At 49.0% G+C, this 12,235-nt stretch overlaps 1 protein-coding gene and 1 pseudogene across 1 annotated transcript in view; both read left to right on the forward strand.

Moving 5' to 3' along the window:
• LOC116565638 lies at positions 1 to 752 on the forward strand (annotated as a pseudogene).
• A 5,264-nt stretch (positions 753 to 6,016) lies between these two features.
• Positions 6,017 to 12,235, forward strand: part of PTCRA (pre T cell antigen receptor alpha) — a 9,404-nt gene continuing 3,185 nt past the window's right edge. The window contains 1 exon segment of the mRNA XM_032299371.1: positions 6,017 to 6,059. Coding sequence (XP_032155262.1) covers positions 6,017 to 6,059 — 43 coding nt within the window.

The raw sequence follows: 12,235 nt of genomic DNA on the forward strand, positions 1-12,235 counted from the left end.
CCGCACACCCCCCGCCACCCCCGCCGCCTCTCCTCAGCCGCAGCCATGACTACCGCGTGCCCCTCGCAGGTGCGCCAGAACTACCACCAGGACTCAGAGGCTGCCATCAACAGCCAGATCAACCTGGAGCTCTACGCCTCCTGTTTACCTGTCCCTGTCGTACTACTTTGACCGCGATGATGTGGCTTTGAAGAACTTTGCCAAGTACTTTCTTCACCAATCTCATGAGAAGAGGGAACATGCCCAGAAACTGATGAAGCTGCAGAACCAAGGAGGTGGCCGCATCTTCTTTCAGGATATCAAGAAACCAGACCATGATGACTGGGAGAGTGGGCTGAATGCGATGGAGTGTACATCACATTTGGAAAAAAAAAATGTGAATCAGTCACTACTGGAACTACACAAACTGGCCACTGACAAAAATGACCCCCAGTGTGTGACTTTATTGAGACACATTACCTGAATGAGCAGGTGAAATCCATCAAAGAATTGGGTGACCACGTGACCAACTTGCGCAAGATGGGAGCACCCCAGTCCGGCCTGGCAGAATATCTCTTTGACAAGCACACCCTGGGAGACAGTGTTAATGAAAGCTAAGCCTCAGGCTAATTTCCCCATAGCCACTGGGTCACCAAGGCAGTGCTTGCATGTTGGGGTTTCCTTTACCTTTTCTATAAGTTATACCAAAACATTCACTTAAGTTCTTTGTACCATTCCTTCAAATAAAGAAATTTGGTACCCCCCCAAAAAAAATCTGTTTTCACGCTACTAAGAAAAAACAATCAATCAATCAATCAATCCAGGCCAGACACAATGGCTTACATCTTTAATCCCAGCGCTTTGGGAGGCTGAGGTGGGTGGATTGCTTGAACTCAGGATTTCAAGACCAGCCTGGGCAATATAGTGAAACCCTGTCTCTACTAAAAATACAGGAAAAAAAAAATAGCTGAGCATGGTGGTGTACATCTGTAGTCCCAGTTATTCAGGAGGCAGTGGCTGAAGAATTGCATGAGCCAGGCCATGGTGGCTCATGCCTGTAATCCCAGCACTTTGGGAGGCTGAAGCAGGTGGGTCACCTGAGGTCAGGAGTTCAAGACCAACCTGACCAACGTGACAAAACCCTGTCTCTGCTAATATTACAAAACTTAGCCAGGTGTGATGGTGAGTGCCTGTAATCCCAGCTACTCAGGATGCTAAGACATGAGAATAGTTTGAACCTGGGAGGCAGAGGTTGCAGTGAGCTGAGATCGAACCACTGCACTCCAGCCTGGGCAACAGAGAAAGACTCCATCTCAAAAAAAAAAAAAAAGAATAGGCCGGGTGTGATGGCTCACACCTGTAATACCAGCACTTTGGGAGGCCGAGGTGGGTGGATCACGAGGTCAGGAGATCAAGACCATCCTGGCCAACATGGTGAAACCCCATCTCTAAAAAAAATAGCACTTTCCTGAGTTCTGTGAGTTGTTGTAGTGACTTATTTAATCTGAGGTGGATCATGAAAAACCTCCATATTTGTAGCCAGTCAGAAGTCTGGGTGACCTGAGGATCCCCCTGACCTTGCATCTGACCTCTGAAGTGAAGGCAGTCTTGTTGGGGATTGTGCTTTTTGACTTGCGGGGTCTGCACTAACTCTGGATGGTGAGTGCCAGAATCGAACCACAGTATGCCAATTGGTATTTAGCGGAATACTACATGAAGGAAGAAATCATTTTGTCTGTGGCCAAGGTCAGTTCCCGGGGCAGACTCCTACAGTCTGCCCTAAGGATTTTCTCCTAACTCACCAGGTTCACCTTCTTTCTCAGATGGCCTTGGCCTTGGTTGTACTCCCAGGATCCTTGCTGGGGGGCTCTGGTTTCCTGCTGTACTATTGACTCCTTTCCTACTAGCCAAGTGCAAGATGAAAGCATATCTATGATGTCAAAACAGCCTTGGGTGTTCTCCCAGCCACAGTGAAAGTCAAACGTGCTCAGAATTAGGGAGAATGATGTGCATGTGGTTGGGAAGTCGGGGATCATCTCAGTGTCATTTTGTTTTTTTAGAGTCTTGCTCTGCCATCCAGGCTGGAGTCCAGTGGTGCGATCTTGGCTCATTGCAACCTCCACCTCCCAGGTTCAAGCAGTTTTCCTGCCTCGGCCTCCTGAGTAGTTGGGATTACAGGTGCCTGCCACCACGCCCAGCTAATTTTTATATTTTTAGTAGAGATAGGGTTTCACCATGTTAGCCAGGCTGGTCTCAAACTCCTGGCCTCAAGTGATCCTCCCACCTCAGCCTCCCATAGTGCTAGAATTACAGGCATGAGCCACTGCACCCAGCCTTCAGTGTCATTCTTATTCTTCACTCACATTCTCTTATTTTGTCGATAGCACAACCCTATAAAATGATCAAGACAAGTTAGGAATTAGGTATTGACACGAAGGCCCTCAAATATCATTGAGTCCAAGCCCCCTTAGATAGTTAACCAAGTCCATGAAAGGAAGTAACAGCTGGGTTTGGAACCTAGGCCTCCTGACTCCTAACCCAATGCTCTTTCACGAAACCAGGGTGCCTCCCCTTGATAGGGCCCAGAGTCCCTTGCCCTGTGGGCAACCATCTAAGCCCGTGTACTGCCATAGAGGTGCATGCAGAAGGCAAGGAGAGAAAATAAGGAAAACTGAATAAACAGACAGAAGCAATGGTATTTCCCATCCAGGTACATCTAGAGCCTCTCCTTGAGTCAGCCAGGACCCTGGAGACCAAGAAGTTATTTCAACAAGGGGTAGCAAGGCCAGGTATCAACCTCTAAGTCTGGAGATCAGTTCCAAACATCCCTAAGCTCATTTATAATTCATCATATATATATACACCTTGGCCAGGCGAGATGGCTCGTGCCTGTAATCCCAGAACTTTGGGAGGTCAAGGCAGGCAGATCACTTGAGACCAGGAGTTTGAGACCAGCCTGGCCAACATGTCAAAATCCCATCTCTGCCAAAAATACAAAAAATTAGCTGGTGCACACCTGGGCAATGGGAATGAGACCCTGTCTCAATAGATAGATAGATAGATAGATAGATAGATAGATAGATAGATAGATGGCAACAGGAGTGAGACCCTGTCTCCAATGGATATAGATACAGATATAGATATAGATATAGATATAGATATAGATACATAAATAGACTCTGTCTCAATAGATATAGATAGGTAGTTATAGATAGACAGATAGATAGATAGACAGGCAGACAGACAGACAGCAGACATGGCCAGGTGTGGTGGCCCATGCCTGTAATCCCAGCACTTTGGGAGGCTGAGGTAGGCAGATCACCTGAGGTCAGGAGTTCCAGACCAGCCTGGCCAACATGGTGAAACCCTGTCTCTATGAAAAACACAAAACTAGCCAGGTGTGGTGGTGGGCTCCTGTAATTCCAGCTACTCAGGAGGCTGAGATGGGAGAATCACTTGAACCTGGGAGGCAGAGAGGTTGCAGTGAGCCAAGATCGAGTCATTGCACTCCAGCCTGGACAAAAAGAGCGAAACTCCATCTTAAAAAAAAAAAAAAAAAAAAATTAGTCGAGCATGGTGGCACATGACTGTATTCCAAGCTACTCAGGAGGCTGAGGCAGGAGAATCGCATGAGCCCGGAAGGTGGAGGTTGCAGAGATCACGCCACTGCACTCCAGCCTGGGAGAGCAAGACTCCATCTCAAAAAAAAAAAAGACATCCAGAGAGATAGATGATGATAGATGATTGATTGATAGATGATAGATACATAGATAGATAGATAGATAGATAATATACATATATATCAGCAGGAAATGCCCTTCCCTGTCTCTCAATTATTGAAACTCAATTCATTCTTCGAAGACCTCAATGAGCTCGCTGATTGCAGTTACTATCAGAATTAATCGGTCCTTTTCCCATGTACCCATAATCGATTACTGGTCTTAGCATGCACATGTAGTCTCTTAGATTAGATTGAGTCTTATTCGTCTAATACCTACATGTGCCTAGACCAACTCATGTGAAGACCTAGTGGTACTCAGAAATATTAACTAAGTAACTGACTGACTGAATCCATTCTTACAAAGTCAAGGAGTAAAGATTGGGTTCAACTCAATGCAAGCACTGATTGAAAGCATTTGGCCATACATAAACCAGGCACAGTAGCACATGCCTGTAGTCCCCGCTATTTGGGAGACTGAGGTGGGAAGATCCCTTGAGCCCAGGAGTTCAAGGCTGCAGTGGACTGATTACGCTGCTCGACTCCAGTCTGGGAGACAGAGAGAGACCCTGTCTCTAAAAAAAAAAAAAAGTTAGCAAATGCTGGCACACAGATTCCTGTCTGCAAGGGGCTTATGACCTATCCAGGGAAGAAGTCACTGAAGTAAGTTATTATAGTAATTATTATATACATGGGTCATATAGTCTATTACATAAATAATCTAGTGCGGTACCTGCTGCAGTAGTAGTATTAGGTGCCAAGAAAAATGAGAAGGCCACACTTATCCCGGGTTTTGTTTTTTGTTTTTTGTGTTTTTTTTGACAGAGTTTCCCTCCTGTCACCCAGGCTGGAGTGCAGTGGCATGATCTCAGGTCACTGCAACCTCCACCTCCCGGGTTCAAGCAATTCTCCTACCTCAGCCTCACAAGTAGCTGGGACTACAGGTGTGCACCACCACACCTGGCTAATTTTGTATTTTTAGTAGAGATGGAGTTTCGCCATGTTGGCCAGAGTGGTCTTGAACTCGTGACTTTGTGATCTGCCCACCTCGGCTTCCCAAAGTGCTGGGATTACACGTGTGAGCCACTGCGCCCAGCCCTATCCTGTTTTTTGTTTTTTTTTTTTTTTGGAGACAGAGTTTCGCTCTTGTTACCCAGGCCGGAGTGCAATGGCGCGATCTCGGCTCACCGCAACCTCCGCCTCCTGGGTTCAGGCAATTCTCCTGCCTCAGCCTCCTGAGTAGCTGGGATTACATGCATGCGCCACCATGCCCAGCTAATTTTTTGTAGTTTTAGTAGAGAAGGGGTTTCACCATGTTGACCAGGATGGTCTCGATCTCTTGACCTCGTGATCCACCCGCCTCGGCCTCCCAAAGTGCTGGGATTACAAGTGCCCTATCCTGTTTTTAATGTATTTGATCTTCTCAGCTCATGTAAGAGCTGCTCTTACTACCACCTTCTGAGCCTGCAGACTGGACCAGGCCAGGCTGAGTCCAATCCTAATCCACCTTGGCATTCACAAGCTGTGAGACTTTGCAGCAAGTTATTTCGCTTCTCTCTGCGTCAGATTTCCTATCTATAAAATGAGAGTGATGATAGAGCCTACCTCACAGGATTGTCCTGAGAACACGACAGATTCAGTGGGATCATGAAGATTCTCATCAAGTGGGTGGCCATGCTGGGTCTCCTGCATTGCCCCTCCAGGTCCTCTGTCACCCTTCCCCATCCAGCTTCCTGAACAATGACATCTATAGACCCCTTCAATAGTCTTCCTGGCCCATTGGCTTTTAGATTTGGCCAACGGGGGTGGAGGGAGAACAGAGGGAAGAAAAAGAAGGATGTCAAAGTATTTCTTCCTTAGTTTTCCTCCTTGAGGTGCAGGGTCACCACTGGCAGCAGGGTCCCCCCACTCAACTCCATGGCTTTGGGGCCTTGACACTGCTCCATCCCCTCACTCCCTCAGGCTTGTTATTAATACCAGTACTGCATAGTCTCTTGGGATTTCCCTTCAACTCTTTAAATAGACTCTACTAAATTCTCCTCAAATTACCCAGCATCAGTGTGTCATCTGTTTCCTACCCATGCTCACCAGTATAGCAGCTGGTGCCAGGAGAAGTCCCAAACCGGATATTGGGATTGGATTGATCATGCATTTCAACAGTACATGGGGAAGCCTCTTTGCAAATGGGGAAATGTACCCAGGTAATCTCCAACATATGGAGGCATCACCATTGCCCAAATGAGCTCTGGGGCAGTAAGGAATGAGGCGTGGGGAACAGTGGGGAGATGGGAGCTGAAGGGGCTGTGGTCCCTCACCGCTATGGCAGGGACTTATCTGGGTTTTCCTGATGGCCGCAGGGAACGTGGGCCGGGGGAAAGAGAACTGAAAGTTATCAATGCCTGGATGAAATCAGAATCCCTTGTTGCAAAAAAAAAAAAAAAAAAAAAAAAGCCGGGCATGGTGGCTCATGCCTGTAATTCCAACACTTTAGGAGGCCAAGGCAGTCCGATCACCTGAGGTCAGGAGTTTGAGACCAGTCTGGCCAACATGGTGAAACCCCATCTCTACTACAAGTACAAAAATTAGCCGGGTATGATGGCGGTTGCCTGTAATCCCAGCTACTCCGGGCTGAGGCAGGAGAATCGCTTGAACCCAGGGAAGTGGATGTTGTAGTGAGCTGAGATTGTGCCACTCTACTCCAGCCTGGGCAACAGAGCAAGACTCTGTCTCAAAAAAAGTTAGCCGGGCCTGGCGGCGCACACCTGAAATCCCAGCTACTTGGAAGGCTGAGGCAGGAGAATTGCTTGAACGAGGGAGGTGGAGGTCGAAGTGATTCCAGATCACGTCACTGCACTCCAGCCTGGGAGACAGAGTGAGACTGCTAAGGTAAAGGCATTGCTGGGAAAGGACTGGGAGCCTGAGATGGGATAGACATGAACAAGACTGAGAACTTTGAACCCCCAAATTTCCTTGAAATTCTCATGTCTGTGGAGTTAAGGCACCCTAATACTCCCTCCTCCCAAAACTTCAGCCTCAGAACCCTCCCTGCCCACAACCCTCTTGGCCCCGGGCCCTTTGTGAGCTGGGTCTCAGCACAGCCCATGGAGAAGCACAGGGCCACGCTGAGAGTACGCAGGGCTGAGTTACAGGCCTGGCCAGCTTATCTTGGCAGGAGCTGCAGGAGTGGGTGTGGGAGTGGGTGCTGAGGGGACTAGACCAAGGTGGGGGATGGAAGTCTTGGTTTAGCCAAGCTCACTGCAGTAGATGCTTATCCAGGGTTTGGGGTTTACTGTGTTGGCCTGGGCACCTGGCAGGAGCATTAATAGTCTGCTAGACTGGCTAATTAAAGTCTGGATTAAGTAGTAGCCTACAGTTAATAAGCATGAAATGCCAGAGCTTCCCTGGAATACTTTAGAGGAGGGAATCAGAAGTCTCAGGGAGATGCGAATGCTGGACTTCATGATACGCAACTTTTTTTTTTTTTTTTTTTTTTTTGAGATGGAGACTCGCTCTGTGGCCAGGCTGGAGTGCAGTGGCGCAATCTCGATGTTCAACCTTCTTAGCCACTGCTAGCCGCATATTTTAGGAAGGTCTGGAAAACACTCCCTTTACGAAAGCATTAAGACATGCGTTGGTAGGCTGGGTGTGGTGGCTCACACCTGTAATCCCAGCACTTTGGGAGGCCAAGGTGGGTGGATCACGAGGTCAGGAGTTCAAGACCAGCCTTGCCAACATGGTGAAACCCCATATCTACTAAAAATACAAAAAAATTAGCTGGGCATGGTGGTGTGCACCTGTTATCCCAGCTCCTCAGGAGGCTGAGGCAGGAGAATTGCTTGAACCCAGGAGGCTGAGGTTGCAGTGAGCCGAGATCGCACAACTACACTCCAGCCTGGGTGACAGAGCAAGCCTCCATCTCAAAAACAAACAAACAAACAAAAAAGCCTACATCAGTGTGAAGTAAAAAATTAGATAAATAAAATTTTATGAAAAAGAAATGCGCCGGGCGCGGTGGCTCAAGCCTGTAATCCCAGCACTTTGGGAGGCCGAGGCGGGTGGATCACGAGGTCAAGAGATCGAGACCATCCTGGTCAACATGGTGAAACCCCGTCTCTACTAAAAATACAAAAAATTAGCTGGGCATGGTGGTGCGTGCCTGTAATCCCAGCTACTCAGGAGGCTGAGCCAGGAGAATTGCCTGAACCCAGGAGGTGGAGGTTGCGGTGAGCCGAGATCGCGCCATTGCACTCCAGCCTGGGTAGCATGAGTGACCCCCCGACTCAAAAAAAAAAAAAAAAAAAAAAGAAAAAGAAATGCGTTGGTGAGGGCCACCAGCATCCTTGACTTGCTTTGATGACTGTCCTCTCTTGACTAGAGAGCTAGTGGGGCGTGCTGGATGGATCAGTGGAAGTGGATTCCCTGATCTCAGTGAGAATAATGGTATCCTGATGGTACAAAGGCTAAATGGTGATGCCTAACAGTTAAAGGCAAGGTGGGTATAATAGCCCACAATAAGGCAAAGGGACAAAATGATCACCAGGTGGACAAGATGACAGTCTTGTGGATGAAGGTCAGCTGCTTTCCCAGCTCCCCGCAGGGCTTGTGCAATGCTATAAAGTAGCCATGGTGGCAGGCATGGAAGCTGCGCCCGGGCTCAGTAACAGTCTTCTCCGCTCTGAGGCTGATCTGGCTGTGGTCAATGTGAGTGTCCACCCTCCTCACGGTCCAGGACCGAGTCCTTGATTGGGCACCATTCTCACCTCATTGTAGATTGGCTTGATTGGGTCCTCCCATAACAGAGGGGCTGTATTTCACCTTCACGAGGAGAGGCACATATTTCACATAGGAATTTGCTTTCTCTACCTACAGTACTTGTCAGCACCACCACTCATGGGCTTACTGAATGCCATATCCATCAGCATGGCATTGAACATAATATACGTAGCTTCCAACCAGGGCAATACATGTTATGGCCAAGGAAATGTACAAATGAGCTCACACTTGTTGGGAACCAGCCCAACTCTGTGTGTGGGTGCCCGTGTCGCGGCAGTGACCAGGGAGTGAGAAAAGAAAGACAAAGACACAATGATAGAATTTTAAAGCATGGGTCCAGGGGTCCAACGCACTCTCTCGGGCTCCAGGTGCTTTTATTAGGTAAATTGTCTTGTTAATCTTGCAGGCTGTGGGGAGGGGGGTTGAGGAGGAAGATAACCGGAGGAAGAGCACATGTCTGCAGCATTCAATAGCATACATGGCTCTCCTAAGAACTGCTAACTAAGGACACTGAGATTTTACCAACCATTGTCTATTCAGGTGTTTTGGCGAGAGAGCTGCAGTGGATAAGGCGACATAAGGTCTGACCACACACATGTATCAAGGGGGTTTTATCTCCCAAGCAATGTGGACACAGAGCAATCGGAATTGCTCCATATTCTGAGAACACAGGCAGAGTCTGTGGTGTTCTGGTGTCTCTGCCCTGCAAGGCTTTCCGGCCTTACTAGCACCCACCTGCCAAGACCCTCCTGAGTCTTATGAGCAGATGTTGCATTTCCTTCCCCGGGTCTTTTGCATAAGCTCCCTTTATGAGATCCTTGCACAAACTCTATGTTGGGAAGAGTCCTGGGACCAAAGCAGTTTTTCTTTTCTGCTTTGCAGCCACACCGCAGTATTCGTGATTGTAGGGTGCTCTCAATGGTCTTTCCCATAGGCCTCCTGTTACCACTTGATCTCTGCTTTTATTTTACTGCACCATAGTTTGGATATGATCCATGCTATGGATCATACAAATCTCCGTGTATAAAAGGCAAAGCAAGCTTGTAATCATTTAACCATAAGTAACATAGGTCTGCCCCTGGCCATCTCATCCCACAAACACTAAAGGAATCACTGGGTTACCATGTGCCCCGTGGACCAGAAGCAGCTGGCTCCATAGAGTGGTGGATTGGCCTCTGAGAGCATAGTGGGGATACTATATCTGGCAGGGTAGGGTGCTACCCTACAGGGTGCAGTGTATTTTTAAAATCAAAACCAGAATCATATATACCACCAAGAGGAAGGGGTGGCAGAGGTCTCCTCACTATTACATCTAAAGTCTATAACCACTGGAAGTATTTTTTTTGTAAAGAGAAGTCTTGCTATGTTGCCCAGGCTGGTCTTGAACACCTGAACTCAACCAATCCTCCACTTCCCACCTTAATCTCCCAAAGTCCAAAGTGCTGGGATTACAGGTATGAGCCACTGCATCCAGCCTCAAGTATAAACTTTTTTTTTTTTTGAGATAGAGTCTTGCACTGTCACCCAGGCTGGAGTGCAGTGGCACGATCTAGGCTCACTGCAACCTCCACCTACCAGGCTCAAGCGATTCTCTGCCTCAACCTCCGGAGTAGCTGGGATTACAGGCGCCCACGAGCATACCCGGGTAATTTTTGTATTTTTAGTAGAGACGGGTTTCACTTTGTTGACCAGGATGGTCTCAATCTCTTGACCTCGTGATCCACCTGCCTCGGCCTCCCAAAGTGCTGGGATTACAGGCGCCCGCCACCACGCCCAGGTAATTTTTGCATTTTTAGTAGAGTCGAGGTTTTACCATGTTGGCCAGGCTGGCCAGACTGGTCTCAAACTCCTGACTTCAGGTGATCCGCCCACCTGAGCCTTCCAAAGTGCTGGAATTATAGGCGTGAGCCACCGCGCCCGGCCATTTTTTCTTAATTTTATTTTTCGCCTCCTTTGTGGCTCATCTCAGCTTACCAAGGGCACCTGTATGTAAGAAAAAAACGGAGGGTAGGTATCACTTAGCGTGAGCACGCAGATGGGCGACCCTGTTTCGTTTCTCGGTCCCAGCAGCCTTGTGAAGGAGCGTTGGAAGAGACGCCCTGTAAACACATCTCTGTGCTGATCGAGCTGCCGGCTCCCGCCCGCTCCACCACTGGCCTGCTAGGGTATCTTCAGCGTTGCACCTTAGTTTTTCTAGCCGTTTCCTTAGCCGTAAATTGCGAGTGATAACGCCTGGTGGGGTGGTTGTGAAGATTAAATTAGATATCTAGGAACCAGTCATGTCCAGCAAATGGTAGGTTTGCCCAAGGCGAGGAGTTCAAAGGCCAACGCATCCGCCCTGGGCAAGGCGTCTTCAGGGCCAGCAAGACTATGGGGTCCGAGGGAGACTCCTGGGGATGCTAGAAAGAGAAGGCCGATGTGAGAAGCAGGAAAGGAACCCTTTCAGGCTGCGGTAGCCAGGGACGCCTGAGTCCTGCGGGAGCTGGAGCGGTTGGGGGAACGGTCAGCTACCGCAGAGGGAGGTGGCTGGCGCGGGGGTGGGGAAGGTCTTTCTCTTTTCCGGTTCCCGGGAGATCCTGAAATCTGAAAGAGGCGGCAGAGCTCCCTCCCCATCTGTAAAGTGGTAACGGAGCCCAGCCCGGCTCCTCTCTGGGTTGGAGGGTGGGAGAGTCGTTAGGGACACCTGCCCCGCTCCCTCCCCCTCCCGAGGGAAACCCACCGAGTCGGCGCGCACCTGGGCCCGGGCTGTGCCTGGGAACGCGCGGGGCCCGGGGCCTCCAGGCAGCCCTGGGAAAGCAAAGGCGGGGAACGCAGCCCTGGCGGCAGAGCGTTCCCTCAGGACGGTCAGGAGAGCGCCATCCACAACATTATTAAAATAGCCATCCAGACAGAAATCGGGTGAGGCTGGCACCAGACTAAAGAAGTTTCCAGGCCGGGCGCAGTGGCTCACGCCTGTAATCCCACCACTTTGGGAGGCCGAGGCGGGCGAATCACCTGAGGTCGGGAGTTCGAGACCAGCCTGACCAACAATGGAGAAACCCCGTCTCTACTAAAAATACGAAATTAGCCGGGCGTGGTGGCACATGCCTGTAATCCCAGCTACTCCGGTGGCTGAGGCAGGAGAATCGCTTGAACCTGGGAGGTGGAGGTGGTGGTGAGCCGAGATCACACCATTGCACTCCAGTCTGGGCAACAAGAGTGAAACTCCATCTAAAAAAAAAAGAATTTTCAGGGAGCCAGGAAGAAGGAAAATTGTCTACATAAAAGACATTAACATGCAATAAGGAACATTTTGTAAATAATGGGGTCAGGAGGGATTATTCAATAAATACTCTAGGGTAATTACAGTAAAAAAAAAAAAATGTAATTTAGATGCACATCTTCTACCATGCACCAAAATTAATTCCTGGTAGAGTTAAAGTGAAGGGTTGGAGTTAAACCACACATGTGCAAAAAGACGATAGAAGTATGAACGTGTTCATTCTTTATAGGCGTGTTGACCTCAAAGGAAGAGGCTGAAGCTCAAAATATGATTTAAAGAGTTTACTTGAGGCCAGACACGGTGGCTCATGCCTATAATTTCAGCACTTTGGGAGGCCGAGGGGGGGCAGATCACTTGAGGTCAGGAGTTGGAGACCAGCCTGGCCAATATGGCGAAATGTCGTCTCTATTAAAAGTACAAAAATTGGCCGGGCGCGGTGGCTCAAGCCTGTAATCCCAGCACTTTGGGAGGCCGAGGCGGGTGGATCACGAGGTCAAGAGATC

Source organism: Sapajus apella, unplaced genomic scaffold, assembly GCF_009761245.1.
Source record: "Sapajus apella isolate SASKATOON/1434 unplaced genomic scaffold, GSC_monkey_1.0 scaffold41, whole genome shotgun sequence".
NCBI classification, from domain to species: domain Eukaryota; kingdom Metazoa; phylum Chordata; class Mammalia; order Primates; family Cebidae; genus Sapajus; species Sapajus apella.